We start from the raw sequence: 23,350 nt of genomic DNA, 5'->3' as shown, positions 1-23,350 counted from the left end.
TATTTAAAATAATTACACTTAATTGTTGTAAAAAAAAAAAAAATGAACTAGCCATTAATAATTAAATAAGAGAGAATTATTTTAACAATTGTTTATCATTATTATTATTAATTTTTTGATTAGACTAACGAAATTTTTACAGCTTAAATTTTTTTTGACCACTTCAAAGTAACTGAAAGAAAATAGTAGAAAAAATAGTAAATTTTGTAATTGAAAAAATAAAAATTTAGTGTAGTAACATTTTTTTATTTTTTATGAATTTTTCTTTTTAATAATAATAATAATAATAATAATAATAATAATAATAATAATAATGGTAGTGATGATGGTGATGATGATAACGATGATGATGATGATAATGACAAGAATGATGGTGAAATTATCTCAGTAAAATAACTGTTTACTTAAATCAAGTCAAATAAAAATTATCCTCAGTAGTATTATTTTAGTTATTGTTTTTAATCGTTGTTGATTTAAACAAACAATAATAGTAGTAATAAATCATGCCAAATAACTGTAGGTGTCCTTTTGTCCTTCGGTCCGTTCCAGATACTCTTTTTCAATCAAAATATCTATACATTTCTGTAAGAAAAAAAATATTTATTGAATAATGACTTTTGTTAAATTGCACTGTAATTTCTTAAATACTGATGTTTTTAGAGATATAAGCTCATCCTCATGTTACACTCATCAAGAGCTTTCATTTGAGTACCCACATGCATTTTTGATATATTTTTCATATATACATATATATAATATATATAAATATATGATATATATAAAAAATTGATGTGGGTATTCAAATGAAAGGTCTTGATGAGTGCAATGTCAGAATGAGTTTATATCTTAGAAAATGTCAATAATTAATGAATGACCTTGTATCTTGTGAACTATTGACATTGTTAAAGATATAAGCTCGCCCCGACATTACACTCATCGAGACCTTTCATTTGAGTACCCACATCAATTTTTCATATATTTTATAAATTTATATATTCCACAAATATCATATATATAAAATAAATATAAAATATGTCATGTGGGTACTCAAATGAAAGGTCTCGATTAGTGTAACATTAAAATGAGTTTATATCTTAGAAAATGTCAATAATTAAGAAATGACAGTGTATCTTGTGAACTATTGACATTTTTAAAGATATAAGCTCATCTCGATGTTACACTCATCGAGACCTTTCATTTGAGTACCCACATCAATTTTTCATATATTTTGTATATTTATATATATATATATATATATATATATATATATATATATATATATATATATATATATATATATGTATATATCAAAAATACAGTCGTCGTCATTGATTTGTAACGGTTGGCAATGATTCGGGTAGAATAAAAAATTCTCAATTTGGACATCTCTCACTAAAAATTTCAATTAATAATATGTTCAGAAAATAAAAAAAATATACGAAACTATGAAGAAAATTCACATAAAATAAATAATTGTAAGCTCAGACAAACATAATTATAGAAATTTATCCAAATAAAAATTACTATGCATAAACATAATTAAAGATGAAAAATTCCTACATGGTAAATCACCAGAGAAATAATTTGAATATTAAAAACTATCCAAATAAAATATTTCAAATAAATTTGATGTTTCAATTAAAAGAAAATAAATAAAATATTAGTCTCCTTATAATTACAGTCGTAAAAATAAACAATATCAAATAACTATAGCTCAATATAAAGACATTTACTAAATTATTAGATCATATTATTATACAAAATTAAAATTGAAAGGGCCTAAAATTATAAAATTGTCCATTGAAACAATTTAGATTAAAAAATAATGGAATTATAAAACGAAGATACAAAAGAAATTAAAAAATAACGACAAACCTAAATTCAGACAGTTTGATTAAAAGACATCAAGGTTATTTGACATATACACAAATTAACAACTCTGAATATAGAAAAGCTTTACAAATGAACATCTCTAATAGTAAAAAATCCGAATCTATTCGAGACTCATCGGGTTGATAAGAGAATCAAACTTATTTTATAATAAATTTCGTATATTAGAAAATATACTAAAAATGGGTAGACAACAAAAATCCTGGACAGAATATTTTGAATTATTTTTCAAAAAATGATTTTTTATAAAATGTTGCAAAATCAAGATAAGAATAAAATTTTATACTGGACTTAAAGTATAAAACCTGGAGTATAATTATGGACAAGAAAATTCGGAAATCTCTCAATTTGGACATCTCTTATTGAAGAAAACAAAAAAAAAATACAATATTTTCCGAATTAAAAAATTAAAAATATTAAAAAAAAACACGCTTTAATATAAAACCAAATTTTTTAGAAATCTATCTATTAAACTGGTCTTTATGAATTTTATCATAGATAACCTACGACCTGGACAATTTGAGCGACGATGAGATGACGGGCGACTTGTCTCAATCATCAAATTCAGTGCATCATCAAAAGGGATCATCGCGTATCGGCGCAATGGAAATTACAACCGCACAATGAGCCGCGACTCTAGCACGTGCCGGTGCTAATACTCAATCGGCACCACACCCCTCAAAAATCTACCTAAAAATTAAAAAATCGTACATTATCTATGATGAATAAAAATTAATTTTTTAGAGGAGTTCTCCGAAGAAGATGTCTTGGTGCAGAGTTTATAACCCTTGAACAATTGTTTTTATCTGATCCCCACACTTATTTATATAAAAACGATTTTTTTTTTATTAATCACTTTGACTACATTTTGAATTATCCAAAAAATTTATTCCTACTTTTTAGTTTGGTTTTATATTAAAGCGTGTTTTTTTAAACTATTACTTATTTTTTAATTTTTTAATTCGGAAAATATTGTATTTTTTTTTTTTTGTTTTCTTCAATGAGAGATGTCCAAATTGAGAGATTTTCGAATTTTCTTGTCCATAATCAGAGATGTTCATTTGTAAAGCTTTTCTATTTTCAGAGTTGTTAATTTGTGTATATGTCAAATAACCTTGATGTCTTTTAATCAAACTGTCTGAATTTAGGTTTGTCATTATTTTTTAATTTCCTTTGTATCTTCTTTTTATAATTCGATTTTTTTTTTAATTTAAATTGTTTCAATGAACTATTTTCTATTTTTAGGCCCTTTCAATTTTAATTTTGTATGATAATATGATCTAATAATTTAGTAAATGTCTTTATATTGAGCTATAGTTATTTGATATTGTTTATTTTTAAGACTGTAATTATAAGGAGACTAATATTTTATTTATTTTCTTTTAATTGAAACATCAAATTTATTTGAAATATTTTATTTGGATAGTTTTTAATATTCAAATTATTTCTCTGGTGATTTACCATGTAGGAATTTTTCATCTTTAATTATGTTTATGCATAGTAACTTTTATTTGGATAAATTTCTATAATTATGTTTGTCTGAGCTTACAATTATTTATTTTATGTGAATTTTCTTCATAGTTCGTATATTTTTATTATTTTCTGAACATATTATTAATTGAAATTTTTAGTGAGAGATGTCCAAATTGAAAATTTTTTATTCTACCCGAATCATTGCCAACCGTTACAAATCAATGACGACGACTGTATTTTTGATATATACATATATATATAATATATATATATATATATATATATATATATATATATATATATATATATATATATATATATATAAATATACAAAATATATGAAAAATTGATGTGAGTACTCAAATGAAAGGTCTTGATGAGTGTAACATCGAGATGAGCTCATATCTTTAAAAATGTCAATAGTTCATAAGATACACTGTCATTTCTTAATTGTTGACATTTTCTAAGATATAAACTCATTTTAATGTTACACTCATCGAGACCTTTTATTTGAATACCCACATGACATTTTTTATATATTTTATATATATGATATTTGTGGAATATATAAATATATAAAATATATGAAAAATTGATGTGGGTACTCAAATGAAAGGTCTCGATGAGTGTAATGTCGGGGCAAGCTTATATCTTTAGAAATGTCAATAGTTCACAAGATACAAGGTCATTTCTTAATTATTGATATTTTTTAAGATATAAACTCATTCTGATGTTACACTCATCGAGACCTTTCGTTAGAGTACCCACATGACATTTTTTATATATTTTATATATATATATATATATATAGTATTTGTGAAATATATAAATATATAAAATATATGAAAAATTGATGTGTGTACTTAAATGAAAGGTCTTGATGAATGTAACGTCAAGTTGAGCTTATATCTTTAAAAATGTCAACAGTTCACAAGATACAAGGTCATTCGTAAAATCTATGATAAATATTTACAAATAAAAATTTTTTGTAATAATTTTATGAATAATAAAAAATTCTAAAAATTTTTAGATGTCAGTTAAATTAATTTTGATATTTTTTCGAAGCAAAAAAAACTTACTTTAATAACATGTACTCTCGGTTTGAATCTTGAACTCAATTGATTTAATACTTCAGCAACAAGCTGTTGATGTTTCAATACTTTCCGCATCTTCATGATCCGTACAATAGCTGCTTGGATCAGTAACTTCCTGTCTTCTTCAATGTGTTTATGTGTTGTTTCCTGTTCAATTTTAAGCTCCGTCTTCATTGGTATGTTAATATTAACTCGTAATTTTTTACTGAAAAAAATAAAATAATTAATATTGAAAAACTATATCCAATTTAAAAATTAAAAAATTAAAATTGAATATACTTTTTGTAGCCGGTGAATAATTCAACAGATGACAGTGGAGTAAGTTCAGCCTCATCGTCAACGGGAGCAGTTAGTAGCTTAGCTTTTAACAGTATTTGAATGACTTGTAACAAAAAGTCCATTTTAATTTGAGTAGCGTCGTGAAGCTGCTGAATTGTCCATGAGGTTGCTGCATTGTATTGCAACAATACCGCCATTTGAAACGTTGATGCCTGCAAAGTATATCTGTTCTTGAAACAATTAGTGTGCAGCTCTCCCTTGGACATGTTGTAAAGCCAGTTTAATTTTCGACCGCTGTGTTGGGAGCTGTAGAATGTTGTAAATCTATGGACCGAGCGCTCCAGCTGGAAAATAAATAATAAAAAAATTAGAAATGAGTCATTTATATCAATACAAAAAAAAATTAAGTACAAAGAAAAATTAATTCATGTACAAGTTTGTTTTTCAATATTTTATTGTTTTTAAAAATTTTTAATGAATTTTTTACCAGCAACCTTGTGAACTATAAATGAATAAAATTTTGCTTTATTAAATAATGAATTTTGTTAAATTGCAGTGTACTTTTTTAACTATTGACGTTTTTAACGATATAAGCTCATCTTGATGTTACACTCATCGAGACCTTTCATTTGAGTACCCACATGCATTTTTGATATATTTATCATATATACATATATATAAATATATAAAATATATGAAAAATTGATGTGGGTACTTAAATGAAAGGTCTCGATGAGTGTAATGTCAAGATGAGCTTATATCTTTAAAAATGTCAATAGTTTACAAGATACAAGGTCATTTCTTAGCTATTGACATTTTTAGAGATATAAGCTCATCCTGATGTTACACTCATCAAGAGCTTTCATTTGAGTACCCACATGCATTTTCATATATTTTTCATATATACATATATACAAATATATAAAATATATGAAAAATTGATGTGGGTACTCAAATAAAAGGTCTTGATGAGTGTAATGTCAGAGTGAGCTTATATCTTCAAAAATGTCAATAGTTTACAAGATACAAGGTCATTTCTTAATTATTGACATTTTTTAAGATGTAAACTCATTTTGATGTTACACTCATCAAGAGCTTTCATTTGAGTACCCACATGCATTTTCATATATTTTTCATATATACATATATACAAATATATAAAATATATGAAAAATTGATGTGGGTACTCAAATAAAAGGTCTTGATGAGTGTAATGTCAGAGTGAGCTTATATCTTCAAAAATGTCAATAGTTTACAAGATACAAGGTCATTTCTTAATTATTGACATTTTTTAAGATGTAAACTCATTTTGATGTTACACTTATTGAGACCTTTTATTTGAGTACCCACATGCATTTTTGATATATTTATCATATATAGATATATAATATATATAAATATATGAAAAATTGATGTGGGTACTCAAATGAAAGGTCTTGAGGAGAGTAACATCAAGATGAGTTTATATCTTTAAAAATGTCAATAGTTTACAAGATACAAGGTCATTTCTTAGCTATTGACATTTTTAAAGATATAAGCTCATCCTGATGTTACACTCATCAAGAGCTTTCATTTGAGTACCCACATGAATTTTTGATATATTTTTCATATATACATGTATAAATATATGAAATATATGAAAAATTTATGTGGGTACTTAAATGAAAGGTCTTGAGGAGAGTAACATTGGGATAAGCCTATATCTTTAAAAATGTCAATGGTTCACAAGATACAAGGTCATTTCTTAGCTATTGACATTTTTAAAGATACAAGCTCATCCTGATGTTACACTCATCAAGAGCTTTCATTTGAGTACCCACATGCATTTTCGATATATTTATCATATATAGATATATAATATATATAAATATATGAAAAATTGATGTGGGTACTCAAATGAAAGGTCTTGAGGAGAGTAACATCAAGATGAGTTTATATCTTTAAAAATGTCAATAGTTCACAAGATAAAACGTTATTTCTTAATTATGTATCTAGAAATAGAGCATTTTTACAAAAATTTCGTCTCAAAATTTAATTATTGTTAATTTTTACTCAAATTTCTTCTTTAAATCATTAAAAAAGTCCATTTTTAATTAATTTTTTGTTTAAAATAATATAATAAATTTTCATTAAAACTTGCTAAAATAAAAATTCAACAATTATTAATTTTAAATAAAATTTCTTCTTTAAATTCAAACATTAATAAATTTAAAAAAAAAGTTATAATTCCTACCAAACCAATAAATAAAAAAAACTACCTCAGTCGGCAGCGAGAAAGTGAAAGATTGCTGAAAAGGCCAAGACCCAGACGACAGAACCTGAATGCTAAAATCAATATCCAGCGGTTCAGCAGAATTAGTGAGATGTCTCTTGAAAGCCTCATTGAGATCCTTGGACACGCCAATATCCTGGAACATCCTCTGGAGTTTAGAAGTGTATTCGAACCCGCAAGCCTGCTTCAACTTGGAAATCATAGAAGCTTCAGCATCATCGCTGGCAGACATGTGCTGCACGAGCCTCTTGGCCAGCATCTTGCTGTAGAATTTCTGGAAGACATCCTTGTCTTCAATGTACTTAAACACAACCATGACCTGGTTCAACGTGTCCTCAAGCTCAGCTTCTTCTGGATTTTTGCTGCTTTTTTTCAACAGCAAGTCGCAGTACTTGGCCAACAACTCCGGAGACTTGCTGCTGCTGTTAGCAGCTCTGGTCACTGAATTACTATTTATAAATCTTCCGCAAGCTTTATCCAGAGCAGCGACGAATCCGCTGTCATTATTAAACGCGACTAAAACAAGTGCATTGTATTTTTTGTGTACTTCTAAAATAGTATTAACATAAATTTTTGGATCATTAGCTGCAGTGTCACCGCACTTGTCAATAGCTGCCAGACCTTGATTGGCAATGTGACACTCCAATAAATTACGGAGCTCTCCAAGCCCATTGGGTATCCTCGCGACCAATAAATACATTCTGCCCAGATCGGGATTTTTGTCAGAGTCCAGCAAATTCTGGAACTCTGCGTGAAATATGTCCAGGTGTTTTTCTATCAACACGCGCTCGCATGTCTTAGCCAGCCGCTCGTTCGTCGTCTGATGGAGATACACTTGCACGCGCTTCTGCTCTTCCGACAGTCTCTGCTCGGCTTTCTTCATGTACTCTGTTACTGGGTTTTGGCGCAGGAACTCGACACTCTCCCGGGTGTAGAAGCGCTCAGTGTCCTCCAGAAATACATTCTCAAATGAATCTTTGTATACTGTCAGATTTTGGCCCTTGGCTGATGGATCCTCTTCGTTAAGACCCAGCTCTACGTAACAGTTTATTACGCCGCTTACTAAACGTGTGTTTATTGTTTCACCGTTGCGTTCTCGTTCGATTAATTTCAATACTGCATTTGTAACCTGGAATTTTTATTTAGTTTTTATTAAATAAAACAAAAATTTTGCTGTCTTAAATAGTGACTTTTGTTAAATTGCACTGTACTTTTTTAAATATTGAGATTTTTAAAGATATAAGCTCATCCTAATGTTACACTCGTCAAGAGCTTTCATTTGAGTACGAACATCAATTTTTCATATATTTTATATATTTATATATATGTATACATGAAAAATATATGAAAATGCATGTGGGGACTCAAATGAAAGATCTCGATGAGTGTAGCCTCGAGATGAGCTTATATCTTTAAAAATGTCAATAGTTCACAAGATATTTGTTAAATTGCACTGTAATTTTTTAACTATTGACATTTTTAAAGATATAAGCTCATTCCGATGTTACACTCATCAAGAGCTTTCATTTGAATACTCACATGCATTTTTGATATATTTTTCATACATACATTTATATAATATATGTAATATATATAAATATATGAAAAAATTGATGTGGGTACTCAAATGAAAGCTCTTGATGAGTGTAACATAAAGATGAGCTTATATCTTTAAAAATGTCAATATTTCACAAGAGATTTGTTAAAAATGCTCTGTACTTTCTTAAATATTGACATTTTTAAAGATATAAGCTCATCCCAATAATACACTCATCAAGAGCTTTCATTTGAGTACCCACATGCATTTTGATATATTTTTCATATATACATATATATAAATATATAAATATATGAAAAATTGATGTGGATACTCAAATGAAAGGTCTTCAAATAAATGTAACCTCGGGATGAGCTTATATCTTTAAAAATGTCAATAGTTCACAAGATATTTGTTAAAAATGCTCTGTACTTTCTTAAAAATTGACATTTTTAAAGATATAAGCTCATTCCGATGTTACACTCATCAAGAGCTTTCATTTGAGTACCCACATCAATTTTTCATATATTTTATATATATATATATATATATATATATATATATATATATGAAAAATATATGAAAATACATGTGGGTACTCAAATTTAAGGTCTTGATGAGTGTAACATCGGGATGAGCTTAGATCTTTAAAAATGTCAATATTTCACAAGATACAAGGTCATTTCTTAATTATATAGAAATAGAGCATTTTTGAATTGACAAAATTTACTATTAAATAAATCTAAAAAATTTTTTTCACACTAAAATAAATTAATGAGACATAATTTTTAATAAAAAAAAAAAAACTTAGTAAAACTCCTACCTATGAATAAAATTACCTGTCTATTAAGATGCTTAAACAAATTATCCCTCCAAGTAACAAGAGCAAGCTGATAAATCTCATAAATTCCTTTCCTGCCTTCCTCGCACTCCCTGCGAACCCAGTGGCGATTTAAATACGCACAGACTCCATTAAGAACCTTGCTGCTAAACTGATACTCTTCCCACTGGCGAGTGTAGAATTGCAAGACATCTTCATCCATCAGATCAATGCCATGTTTTAACAAACTGATCAAATAATTCCTCAGAAAGTCTCTCAGGCGTTTGTACAGCTCCAGTCCAACGAGCTGAGCACCACCCGAAGCGTGTCCCTTTTTGAGCTTTGTAGACGTTCTGCTGACCTGCTGGTGGACACTGGTGCAGTAGTTGTAGACATGAGTGTACAGCTCTATGTACCGAGGCTTGGACATGCACTGTCGGTTGTACACTTGCTCGATTCCTTCTCTAAGATCTCCCCAGATCTGGTCCAAGTCTATTTGCTTCAGTCCAGGTGGTCCAGCTTGATGGCTGCCTCCGCTTCCTCGGTGACTTGACATGTTTATTTATATTCACTCCTTTTGTTAACTTTTTCTCAATTTATTATTATTATTATTATTATTATTATTTATAATAATAATTATTGTTAATATTATTTTATTTTATTTCTTCTTGATAATTACAGCAATTTTCTGAACAAAAAAAAATATAATAAAAAAAAAATTTTATTTTTGATGACAATAAATTTTTAGAAATTTTTTATTGAAGAAATTTCAATTAAAAAAAAATTGCACATGTAAAGAACTTGAAAAACTACAAGTGCAATTTTTTATAAATATTTTTTTAATTGTAATTTAATTTTAAAAAAATTTTTAGACGTCTGCTAACTTCAGTGTCATAAAAAAAATGAAAATGAAGTTAGCTGACATTTTAAAATTTTTCTTGAAGAAATTTCAACTAAAAAAATAATTGCATTTGTAAAAAACTTGAATAAACTACAAGTGCAATTTTTTATAAATATTTTTTAATTGTAATTTAATTAAAAAAAAAAAAATCAAAAATTATTAGACGTCTGCTAATTTCAGTGTCATAAATTTTAAGAATTTTTTTTATTGGAGAAATTATTAAAAAAAATTAACACGTAGAAAGTTTTAAAAATTATAACATGCAATTTAGTAAAAATATTATGAAAATTAAGTTAGCCGACATTTTAAAATTTTTAGAAATTTTTTATTAAAAAAATTTCAATGAAACAATTAAAAAAAAAAAATTTCACATGTAAAAAACTTGAAAAACTATAAGTGCAATTTTTTATAAATATCTTTTTAGTTGTAATTTAATTAATAAAAAAAATTAAAAAATTTTTAGACGTCTGCTAACTTTAGTGTCATAAAATATTTTGCTCTAATTAAATAAAAAAAAAATCAAAAATTGTTAATCTTAATGTCATTAATTTTCTAGGTTAATTTTTTTTTAATGATATAACAAGATTATTTTCTCCGAAATAATTAATCAAAGAACAAAGATCATGCTTTGGTGATACTGATGACGAAAAAATCCCCGTTAATATTTGTGATTGATATTGATGACGAAATTACAATAAATAAAAACTAAAAAAAAAATATATATATATAGTGTGTACAATTATTTATAACAAAACAAAAAAATACTGACCTTTGTCGACAATATTCCGAAGGTAATTGAAGCATGACCAATATTTAGCTTGGATTAAAAAAGTAAAATAAAATAAAAAAAAAAAACACGTTATCCGAAGATTTTTTAGTAAGTTAGCAAGCCAGCCAGCAATATACTTTATTCTTAATACTCTGCACAGTTACACACACAGTTACACAGTACACACAGCCAACACTTGACATGTACACACTGAAAAATCTAACGGCCTCACCACTATACTCAGACTCCAGACTATACTTTTAAATTCGATATTAAAATATATAAGCACTTTTTACATTATTTTATTTGTTACTTAGATTTTATCAACGAAGATTTTTTTTAAATAATATTGACTAAAAAAAAAGGTAAATTTTTAGCTTAGATTTTTTACGGGTTAACGGACCCCTCGTTACCCCTGGTGTTGTTCTCTTCCACTGTTCCACTGGCTCCAACACACCAACACACACATCCAGTTTCTCACTTTGCGTTTTAATAGATTGCTTGGCTTTTCCAACGATGCAGATGCATCATGCCTATATTCCCGTCTTTTTCGTACTCGTCTGGGATATTTAGGTACAATGTCTACTAACACAACCTTACTTTTATTTTTTTTACTGCAAATACGTCATGCTGACCAACTTTGATGAAAGAAAATTTTATTGCGTTGGAGTTTTTATTAAATTAGTTCTTTTTTATTTTTTTTAATCATACTATCCTTTATTTTAAAATTATTTATTATATTTAATAAATTATTTCTCTAATTAATCATTTTATTTTTAAGTTGTTAGCTTAATAACTGCGGAGTGTCAACTGAGAAAATTAAAAAATTTCCGCGCTTATATAAATGCGCGCAGAACTACTGCGCATAATTTTGCGCATGCGCAGAGTTCTGCGCATGCGCAGTATATTTTTTTAAAATTCGAAAAAGGAAACCTTAAAATTTTTTAATTATCACACCTCAAAGTGAATTTTAAATTGAATTTATGTTCGTATTAATGAGTAGATGTCATTTAAACATATCTTGATGATACATAAGTCTAAAAAATTAAAAATATTGGCCTCGATTAAAATTTCAAAATTTCAGACACTTTCCGCCACGCCAGAGTTGTATAGTTAAAACAAACATGGCGGCTTTGTTTATTTGTGGCAAGCATTTTTATTTCCAGGCCCAACACAATTGTTAGAAAGAAAAAGTTGTGGATTATTTATTATAACACTTTTAAAAATAATTATTTAAAAATAAATAATTAAAATGCCAAACCCACTGTTGACTGAGGCAAGAGAACTCGAACTTGGAGGTATTTATTATTGATTATTAATATTAATTTCATTTTATTAAATCCATAACCTCATTCAATCATGTCATCTAAGACTATTTTAATATTAAAATATTTATGAGAATTAATTTAGCAGATATTTAATAATTCAAAGAATTTTTTCAATAAATAAATTATTGCCTAAAAAAAATAAGAAAAAAATTGACATTCAGAAAATTAAAAAAAATTATAAATGCAATTTTTTAACAATAATTTTTTAGAAAATATTTAATTGTTAAATAAAATTAAAAAATGGTTAATTGATAGCTAACTTTAATGTCATAAAATATTTTTTTCATAAAAATTAATGACACTTAAGTATGAAAATTAAATTAGCTAACATGTAAAAATTTTTAGAATGTTTTTTTTATTGAAAAAATTCTTACAAAAAAATAAAAAAAAAAAATTTTTACTTGTAAATAACTTTAATAACTGTAAATACAATTTTTTGTTCTAATTTAATTTATCACTGAAGTTAGCAGACATCTAAAAATTTTTAAATTAAATTACAACTAAAAAAATATTTCTAAAAAATTGCACTTATAGTTGTTTAAGTTTTTTACATGTGAAATTTTTTTTTTAATTGATTGAAATTTTTTCAATAAAAAATTTCTAAAAATTTTGAAATGTCAGCTAACAATTTTCATAAAAATTAATAAAAATAAGTTAGCCGACATCTAAAAATAAAAAAAATTTTTTTTATTGAAAAAAATTGTGAAAAATTTGTTAAAAACTTGAAAAACTGTAAGTGCAATTTAAAAATATTTTTTTGTTCTAATTTAATTATTAAAAAATTAAAAACGTCGGCTAACTTTAGTATCATAAAAATTACTATTTAAAAATAAATGAAATAATATTTTTCAGCCCAAGAATTATGGCCACAATTAATAAAACTGTATCAACCACTGGAAGTCGAGCAAATATTATTACCCGACAATGCAAATTGTCTTGCCGTGCAAGCTTACCTGCACATGTGTAATTTAAATTACCAAGTAGAACCCCGTAAAAATGCAGAGTACATGTCTCCGTCTGGAAAAGTGCCTTTCATACAGTGCGGAGGCACTGTAATTTCCGAGTTCGACAACATTGTGTCCTTCATCAATAACAAGGGGACTACTTTGACCAATGACTTGACTCCAGAAGAGAAAATTGACATGAGAGCTTACATATCGCTGATAAACAACGGGCTAGCCAATGCTGAGCAGTATATTTGTTGGGTTGATCCAGTTACTCTTGATACTGTCACTAAGCCGAGGCACGGCAATGTTTATGCCTGGCCTTTGAACTATATTTTGAATTGGCAGAAGCACAGGCAGGTTGTTAAAAAGCTTAAGGTTCTTGGTCTTTACAGCAAAGGTATCAATGATATTTATCATGATGTCAAAATGTACTGTACTGCACTGTCTGAGAGACTCGATGGAAAGCCTTATTTTTATGGGAATAAGTAAGTTAGAAAAAATTATTATTGGTAATTAAAAAAAATTATTTGTTGAAATTTTCAATTTTTTTCAATTTTTTTAATTCTGGGCCAAATATTGAAAATTAAAAAAAAAATATATCAGATCTTTTTATAGAAAATTATTAATTTTGTCCTATCTCTAATTTTTTATCCAAAATTTGAATTTAAGGTTTCAGAAATCAAGGTAAAAAATTTATCCCTAGTTTTCAAAAGTTTAAAATACTTTCTGTGGCTAAAATATTGAAGATCAAAAATAATAAGAGACTTCTTTTATAGAAAATTGAATTTTCTATCAAAAAAAGTCCTTATCAATTTTTTCCTCTAATTTTTTGTCCAAAATTTGAATTTCAAATTAAAAAATCTAGGTAAAAAATGTATCCCTAGTTTTCAAAAGTTTAAAATACTTTCTGTAGCTAAAATATTGATGATAAAAAAATAATAAGAAACATTTTTTATAAATAATTAAATTCTCTATAAAAATTCTTTATCAATTTTGTCCTATCTCTAATTTTTTTTTGCCCAAAATTTGAATTTAAACTCCAAAAAAAATTATAAAACTTATTCCTGGTTTTCAAAAGTTTAAAATACTTTCTGTAGCAAAAATATTGAAGATAAAAAAATTATAAGAAACATTTTTTATAGAGAATTAAATTCTTTATAAAAAATCCTTATCAATTTTGTATTATTTTTAATTTTTTGCCCAAAATTTGAATTTAAAATTCAAAAATCATTATAAAACTTATCCTTAGTTTTCAAAAGTTTAAAGTACTTATTGTGGCTAAGATATTGAAGATACTGTTGTATATATTGCTATAAAATCTTATAAATTCTTAACATGAATTAGTGATTTTATTTCCAAACTTTTAAATCTATATCTTTTGTTAAATTTTTAATTTTTATTGAATATATATTTAATAATTTGGAAATAAAATCACAAATTTATGTTAATAATTCATAAGAATTGTATTGCAATATATACAACACTCAACAATATATACAACAGAGATTTTGAACTACCAAAATATTCTACTTTTGCTTTAGAAAACTCTTTTGTAGTCACTGCAATACAACTATGGCAAATTTTGACTGCAGAAATTGTAAATGCTAGTAGTTTAAGTTCGATTATCTACTTGAACTAGATTTTCAGTAGCTTCTTTATTTTAAATTAGCTTGCCTAGTCATTATTTGATATTTTATATTACAAATTAGTAAATCTGTGCAATTATTTTAGTTAGGTCCAAAAGTCATTAAACTTCAAGTTTATTATTAAATTTATCTAGTCAAATAAATTCCACCGAAAACATGTAATGTATTTTATAATTTATCATAGCAGCACTTATGTTATGTAAAAAATTAATTAAATTTTGTATACTATTATTGAAAACAGAACTATGTAAAATTTCTTGCCATTCGGCTAATTGCCTTGGCATAGTAATAAACACAATACAATACACTCGCTAAAATTATAAGAAACCTTTATAAAGGATTAAATTCTCTATAAAAAAGATCTTATTCTTAAATCCTTGAGGAATAATTTTAAAAATAAAAACTAACTTTCAATTTTATTCCAGGGGACCTACGGAACTCGATGCATTAGTATTCGGGCATTTATTTACAATCATAACAACACCTTTACCAGCAAATAAACTAGCTGAGATAGTTCGAAGCTTTCCTGACCTAGTTGATCTGTGTAAGCGCATCGATCAGAGGTATTTTCAACGTAAAAACGATGATTAGGGTTTGCTAAAAAGTACAAGTTTCAAATTTATTGATATTATTTACACGGATTATGACCGCTGTCAATTTTTGTGCTTAGCTTCTCAAACGGACAAGTGTCCTGAGGGTAAATTAATTTGTTCTGTTATGTAAACTTTACTTTGATTTTTTTTATAAAAAATTTTTTTTAATAAAAAAAAATTTTTTTTTTATTTTATTTTTAAAGTCAAAAAATTTAAAACTTGTACTTAAATTTTGTGTAGTTGTAAAATAGCAATAAATAAAATGAAATGTTAAAAATTGTATAAATAGTATAATATAAAAATTAATTATATAAAATAACGTGTTTCAGCTTTTTTACATCCCTCCGTTCCATTGGAAGCTTCAATTACGATAAATTATTCTCAACAATTAATCATGATGATTGCAATAATTTAAATGATGATAGCGATGATAATGAAGATAAATTAAATAGTGAAAAAAAAAATAATTATTTATTTTTTCCAATGATGTGAATTTTTTTTATTTTATTTAATATTTATTTATTTATTTTTATTTTATTTATTTATAAGGAAAATTATTTCCTATCATACTATTTATTACAATTATTTTTACTATATTTATAATTAAATCTTATTATTATTTTCTACTGAATTGCACTGACCTCAAAAACTGTTTTCAAAAAATTAATAATTATTTTTAATTAGAAAAAAATAAAGTACAAATATTTTAGACTAAAGAAGACAATTTGATGAATAAAATAAATTTTTTAAATACTGAGTAAAAAATATAATCTTGTTTTAGATTTTGTGCTGCTATTTGAGCTAAGTTTATTAAACATGTAATTAGTTTTTTATATGTGTGGATAATAAAAAAATTTTTTATTTTTTAAATAAGATTTTTTTACTATTTTTATTTAAGATATGTGTTTAACTATTCACTATTTATTTATTATATTATTATTGTTAGTTGTAATTGTTATTATTATTATTGATTAAACAGTAGCTACAATACTTGATTCTTTATAGAATAAAAATTTTAATAAATAACATTTGATAATTTTAGCCAATTTTTTTTATATTCTTTAACAGTGATTCCTTGATTAATATTAATTTTTATTAACAATGATTGATAATATTACAATTATTTCAATTGTATTTAAAAAATTTTTGATTAAAAAAAAATAGAATTACTATTTTTGAAGGGTATAAATTTGTATAAAAAAAATATTTACAATTTTAATTAAAAAAAATTTTTTTAATTAATAAAAAAACACTATAATAACAATTTCGAAAAAATAGAGTTAAAAAAAAATATTTACAAATGATTCAGTAATTTTGTAAGATTACAATAAAAATTTTTTAAAAATGTACCGAGGAAAAACGATAAAAAACTAGCAACCTTGCAGTCACTATGTGACTTGTGAACTAAAACAATTTTGCTTTATTAAACAATGATTTTTGTAAAATTGCGCTGTACTTTCTTAAATATTGACATAATTAAAGATATAAGCTCATCCTGATGTTATACTCATCAAGACCTTTCATTTGAGTACCCACATGCATTTTTGATATATTTTTCATATATACATATATATAAATATATAAAATATATGAAAAATTGATGTGGGTACTCAAATAAAAGGTCTTGATGAGTATAATGTCAGGATGAGCTTATATCTTGAAAGATGTCAATATTTCTCTAGATATTTATTAAATTGAACTGTACTTTCTTAAATATTGACATTTTTGAAGATATAAGCTCATCCCGATGATACACTCATCAAGAGCTTTCATTTGAGTACCCACATCAATTTTTCATATATTTTTCATATATACATATAAAATATATGAAAAATTGATGTGGGTACTCAAATAGAAGGTATTTATGAATATAATGTCATAGTGAGCTTATATCTTTGAAAATATCAATATTGCTCTCGATATTTATTAAATTGAACTTTACTTTCTTAAATATTGACACTTTTAAAGATATAAGCTCATTCCGATGATACACTCATCAAGAGCTTTCATTTGAGTACCCACATCAATTTTTCATATATTTATATATATTATATATATGTATATATGGAAAATATATCAAAAATACCATGTAGGTACTCAAATGAAAGCTCTTGATGAGTGTAATATCAGAGTGAACTTATATCTTTAAAAATGTCAATATTTCACAAGATATTTGTTAAAATGCCCTGTACTTTTTTAACTATTGAAATTTTTAAAGATATAAGCTCATCCTGATCTTACACTCATCAAGAGCTTTCATTTGAGTACCCACATGCATTTTTTATATATTTTCCATATATACATATATATAATATATATAAATATATAAAATATATGAAAAATTGATGTGGGTACTCAAATGAAAGGTCTCGATGAGTATAATGTCAAAATGAGCTTATATCTTAAAAAATGTCAATATTTCATAAGATACAAGATCATTTCTTAATTTAACTTATCCTGAAAACAAAATTTTTCTCATTCTTCTAATAATACAAATAATTGTAATATTAAAAAAAAAAAAAAAAAAAAAAGAAAGTATCACTGTTAAAAAACAAAAATTATAAAATTTCAATAAAGAAACAAGTATAACATTTAAAAATAATTCCAGTACCTAAAAACCTTAATCTGGAGGTAAAAAGCTAAATAATCTAAATTCATTCCTAATATGTGGCCTGACATCTCCGCCCGAAATAACCAAGTTCTCCAAGAAGGGTAGCAACTTAATCAACTCGCTATCAGTGCGGTCCGCGAACCAGCTCTCAATAGGAATACCATTTTCCAATTGATACCCAAACGCCTGCGGACTGTTATCAATAATGACCGTCTTTGATAGATCTCTCCCCAGAATGGACAAATCTTTAATATAATTACCATTAACACAAACGCAGTGCTCTCTAAACAGCCTGTACTTGATCAACTTCCTCGTGGGGTCAAGTAAGTTCATTAGTTTATTAGCATAGACCCTCTTGCTCGCAGTGAATAAAATTACTTCATACAAATTCGACACATGTTCCAGGAACTCTCTAAAGTAAGGACGAGTTCTGACAAAAACAGTGTAAGTAACGTCCTGGAACACCACTGGGAACCTGAAAGCCGCGTCTGAGAGCTCCTGCAAGCTGCAGTGGACCAGAGTCTCGTCTAAGTCCAGGACCAGACTGAACTCCGGACAGCTGCGGGTCTTCAGAGGCAGAGCTGGACAGCGAGCTCGCATTGCTGGGGTCAGAGGCGGCAAGTGTTTGATAAACACGTACGGGTCGAATGGCAGCCAGTCATCCTGAGACTCTTGGGTCACTATGTTCGTCATGTCGCTGCCAGCAACAACCTCGCTGTCATAGTCTTCATTGTCATTGTCGTCATTGTCATTGCAATTACTGACTATCTCATCACTGCTGAGGTTATTGACGTACAATTTATCGTCGTAGAATTTGTTACCATTGTCGTCAGAGCTTTTGTTGTCATCGTAATCACAACTAGCTACCTTGCAGTCACTATGTGGCTGCCGGGACTTGTGAACTGTAAATAAATAAAATTTGTTAAATTGCACTGTACTGTTTTAAATATTGACAATTTTAAAGATATAAGCTCATCCTGATGTTATACTCATCAAGACCTTTCATTTGAGTACCCACATCAATTTTTCATATATTTTTTATATATACATATATATAAATATATGAAATATATGAAAAATCGATGTGGGTACTCAAATGAAAGGTCTTGATGAGTGTATCATCGGGATGAGCTTATATCTTTAAAAATGTCAATAGTTCACAAGATATTTGTTAAAAAGCCCTGTACTTTCTTAAATATTGACGTTTTCAAAGATATAAGCTCACCCTGAGGTTACACTCATCAAGAGCTTTAATTTGAGTACCCACATGTATTTTTGATATATTTTTCATAAATACATATATATATATATATAAAAAAAATATATGAAAAATTTATGTGGATATTCAAATGAAAGGTCTCGATGAGTGTAACATCGGGATGAGCTTATATCTTTAAAAATGTCAATAGTTCACAAGATATTGGTTAAAATGCTCCGTACTTTCTTAAATATTGCAATTTTTAAAGATATAAGCTCACCTTGATGTTACACTCATCAAGAGCTTTAATTTGAGTACCCACATGCATTTTTAATATATTTTTCATAAATACATATAGATAATATATATATAAATATATGAAATATATGAAAAATTGATGTGGGTACTCAAATGAAAGCACTTGATGAGTGTAACATCAGGATGAGCTTATATCTTTAAAAATATCAATAGTTCACAAGATACAAGGTAATTTCTTAATTATTGACATTTTTTAAGATATAAGCTCATTTCGATGTTACACTCATCAAGAGCTTTCATTTGAGTACCCACATGCATTTTTGATATATTTTTTATATATACATATATATGATGTATATAAATATATAAAATATATGAAAAATTGATGTGGGTACTCAAATGAAAGCACTTGATGAGTGTAACATCAGGATGAGCTTATATCTTTAAAAATGTCAATAGTTCACAAGATACAAGGTCATTTCTTCATTATGTATCTAAATATTGAGTATTTTCGAATGCAGTCTAAATTACTACTTTGTAAACAAAATTTTTCTTATTCTCTAAATAATATAAATTACTTTTTGAATACTTACTCTTGTTTATGTAATTACTAGTGCTGTTATTAATATTTGACTGGGGTGGTAATGACGTTTGCATTATTGAGTTGTAGTAATCATTAGTACTGTCGGTGTTGTTGCAGATAGCTGAATAATGCAGTGATAATATGTCAACTACTGACAGCACTTGGGAAGTACTGTCGATATTTAAATCCAAGTTTGCTTCTTCCTGCAATAAACAAGACAAGTCAACGCTCTCCTCGATTGTCGGAGGAAGGAACTCGTTTATAAGCCGATTTGATAGAGAGTCTTGATCTTTCTTCGGCACATTTTTTGAACTTTCCAGTTGTAAATTCAACGGAGATTCTTCAGTTATTACACTCGCAGACGATGTCGAGGGATTGTCGATTTTTGGAGCCCGCTGGATTGGTGTTATAATCATTGAGCGTTTTATACACTTTCGCCGGCGAGGTAATCTCTCGTGGCGAATCACTGGTGATTTTTTGTAGCTCAACACATTCTCTTTGCAAACCTAAAATTCAAATTAGATACATAATTAAAAAATGACCTTGTATCTTGTGAACTATTGATATTTTTAAAGATATAAGCTCATCCTGATGTTACACACATCGAGACCTTTCATTTGAGTACACACATCAATTTTTCATATATTTTATATATTTATACATATAATATATATGTATATATGAAAAATATATCAAAAATGCATGTGGGTACTCAAATGAAAGCCCTTGATGAGTGTAATATCATAATGAGCTTATTATATCTTTAAGAATATCAATAATTAAGAAATGACCTTCTATCTAGTGAACTATTGACATTTTTAAAGATATAAGCTCATCTCGACGTTACACTCATCAAGAGCTTTCATTTAAGTACCCACATCAATTTTTCATATATTTTATGTATTTATATATATCACAAATACCATATATATAAAATATATAAAAAATGCCATGTGGGTACTCAAATGAAAGCCCTTGATGAGTGTAATATCATAGTGAGCTTATATCTTTAAAAATATCAATAATTAAGAAATGACCTTCTATCTAGTGAACTATTGACATATTTAAAGATATATGCTCATCTCGACGTTACACTCATCACGAGCTTTCATTTAAGTACCCACATCAATTTTTCATATATTTTATGTATTTATATATATCACAAATACCATATATATAAAATATATAAAAAATGCCATGTGGGTACTCAAATGAAAGCTCTTGACGAGTGTAACATCACAATGAGCTTATATTTTTAAAAATTTCAATAATTAAGAAATTACCGTTTATCTTGTAAATTATTGACATTCTTAAAGATATAAGCTCATCCTGATGTTACACTCATTAAGACCTTTCATTTGAGTACCCAAATCAATTTTTCATATATTTTATATATTTATATATATTATATAAATAAATATATGAAAAATATATCAAAAATGCATGTGGGTACTCAAATGAAAGCTCTTAATGAGTATAACATCGGGATGAGCTTATATCTTTAAAAATGTCAATAGTTAAGAAAGTACAGTACAATTTAACCAAAGTCATTATTTAATAAAGTAAAATTTTTTCAATTAGTTAATTAATTTCAATATTTTTGTGACATTAAAGCCATTTTTTTTTATTTTTGTTCAGAAAAATTATTTTAGTAAATTATTCTTCTGATTTTATTTCTATAATAATAATAATAATAATAAATTTATTTTACAAAAAATATTTACTTCTTTCAATAAATTCGGAGATCTCCTTCTCCACCGCGACAATCTTGCGCACCTGCTGGAAGTATTAACCCTCTGACTGCTATTATTAACCGCTGGAACTTTCCTCACACCTCCTGGAATCCGTCCTGGAACCTTCGCCCTGAATGAAGCAGTAGAATTAATACGGCCTCGGAGCCGTCTTCCAACATGTTCACTTCTTAGCCACATTTCAGGAATGTCAATCAATCTGAAAGCATAAAAAAAAAATCATCAAATCTTCTTAATTAAAAAAATAAAAATAAAATAAAGCCTTTTTTTTTCAAGGAATTTTTTCTTCTGCGTCACACCACTCATCTTTGGCTTGGTATCGATTCTATGACGGGGGTGGTCGACCCACTCTGGAGAACTCTCACAATTATTTGGATCGATATATTACCGGCTAATAAAATTCCTATTTTTTAACTAATAATTACTTTTTTTTTTTAAATAAAAAATTATTAAGAATTGTTCAATAAAAAATTATGACTTGAATAATTAATAAATAAATAAATAAAGACAGAAAAAATAAAAAACACTTAAAATAAAATATAAAATTTTAATTTAAAAATTTTTTAAAATAAATTTTTAACAAAAATAAGTGGCGTGTGCAAGTAAAGAGAAAAAGACACTAAATATATGTTTGTCAGTGATATATATTACACGAGCAAGCAAAATAAAACAAAAAAAAAATTCCCGCGTAAATTAATAATTATATCAGACATTTTAGAGTTTTATTATATAATACTTTTAATATTTACCATATTGTCTTTTCTTTCGGTGTGATTATTTCCAAAATACTTTTTAAAACACTTTATTATTTGAAATTTGTTGACATAAATACGGAATGAATGCTTGCGTTTTTCGTCCCGACTGAAAACTAAACAAACATGGCCGTCGAAGACGCTCCAAAAAAATATCCATACTAAATATTGACATGAGATTGATTTTTTCTACAAATTGTAAGTTTTAATTTTAAAATATTTATTTCAATATTTTAATTAATTTTGTTAAATTAATTTTTAATTTTTTAATCACTTTTAAGGAGAATAATTAGTTTGTTTTGATTTTTAATTTGACTGCGTAGTTGTTGTCTATATATACTTCCGCCATTTTCTGATAAATTATACCAACTAAAATTAATTATTGCTAATTAATTAATTGTTGGAATTGTTTTTAAATAATAATGAGATTTAATTTAATTTTAAAATGATTTATTTTTGTTATTTTTTATAATTATAAATAAAAAAAATCTGTCAAAATTATTTAAATATTTTGGAGTTTTTTATTAAATAATTTTTTTATAAATAAATTATGGCAAAAAAATTGACGGAGTAATTAAAAAAAAAAATAATTTTTTTTAATTATTAATAAAAAAAAATCTGTCAAAATTATTTAAATTTTTTATGTAA

At 26.5% G+C, this 23,350-nt stretch overlaps 3 protein-coding genes across 5 annotated transcripts; 1 reads left to right on the top strand and 2 right to left on the bottom strand.

Annotated features, from left to right (window-relative positions):
- Positions 1 to 438: 438 nt before the first annotated feature.
- LOC123268772 (cullin-1-like) lies at positions 439 to 11,628 on the bottom strand. Its single transcript, XM_044734127.1, has 6 exons — positions 11,036 to 11,628; positions 9,385 to 10,053; positions 6,995 to 8,137; positions 4,737 to 5,080; positions 4,443 to 4,662; positions 439 to 582 (listed from the first exon to the last, which is right to left on the bottom strand). The coding sequence occupies exons 2-6, from the start codon at positions 9,919 to 9,921 to the stop codon at positions 502 to 504; spliced, it is 2,325 nt and encodes a 774-aa protein (XP_044590062.1). The 5' UTR covers positions 9,922 to 10,053; positions 11,036 to 11,628; the 3' UTR covers positions 439 to 501.
- A 536-nt stretch (positions 11,629 to 12,164) lies between these two features.
- LOC123269342 (metaxin-2-like) lies at positions 12,165 to 16,041 on the top strand. 2 transcript variants are annotated; one of them, XM_044734954.1, is made up of 4 exons: positions 12,165 to 12,333; positions 13,216 to 13,795; positions 15,382 to 15,519; positions 15,879 to 16,041. In XM_044734954.1, the coding sequence occupies exons 1-4, from the start codon at positions 12,288 to 12,290 to the stop codon at positions 16,039 to 16,041; spliced, it is 927 nt and encodes a 308-aa protein (XP_044590889.1). In that variant the 5' UTR covers positions 12,165 to 12,287. The 2 variants fall into 2 exon arrangements, with proteins under 2 accessions (XP_044590889.1, XP_044590890.1); XM_044734955.1 differs by lacking the exon at positions 15,879 to 16,041 and having other exon boundaries at positions 12,166 to 12,333; positions 15,382 to 15,696.
- Positions 16,042 to 18,079: 2,038 nt separating this feature from the next.
- Positions 18,080 to 22,874, bottom strand: LOC123269495 (CTD small phosphatase-like protein 2). 2 transcript variants are annotated; one of them, XM_044735234.1, is made up of 4 exons: positions 22,700 to 22,874; positions 21,924 to 22,149; positions 20,243 to 20,705; positions 18,080 to 19,014 (listed from the first exon to the last, which is right to left on the bottom strand). In XM_044735234.1, exons 2-4 carry the CDS (start codon positions 22,128 to 22,130, stop codon positions 18,170 to 18,172), a joined length of 1,515 nt encoding a protein of 504 aa, XP_044591169.1. In that variant the 5' UTR covers positions 22,131 to 22,149; positions 22,700 to 22,874; the 3' UTR covers positions 18,080 to 18,169. The 2 variants fall into 2 exon arrangements, with proteins under 2 accessions (XP_044591169.1, XP_044591168.1); XM_044735233.1 differs by having other exon boundaries at positions 18,080 to 19,062; positions 20,210 to 20,705; positions 22,700 to 22,872.
- Between the last annotated feature and the right edge of the window lie 476 nt (positions 22,875 to 23,350).

This window comes from Cotesia glomerata, linkage group LG7 (genome assembly GCF_020080835.1).
Source record: "Cotesia glomerata isolate CgM1 linkage group LG7, MPM_Cglom_v2.3, whole genome shotgun sequence".
Classification (NCBI taxonomy): domain Eukaryota; kingdom Metazoa; phylum Arthropoda; class Insecta; order Hymenoptera; family Braconidae; genus Cotesia; species Cotesia glomerata.
Note: the sequence above shows the minus strand (reverse complement) of the source record. Positions and strands in the feature narration are given on the sequence as shown.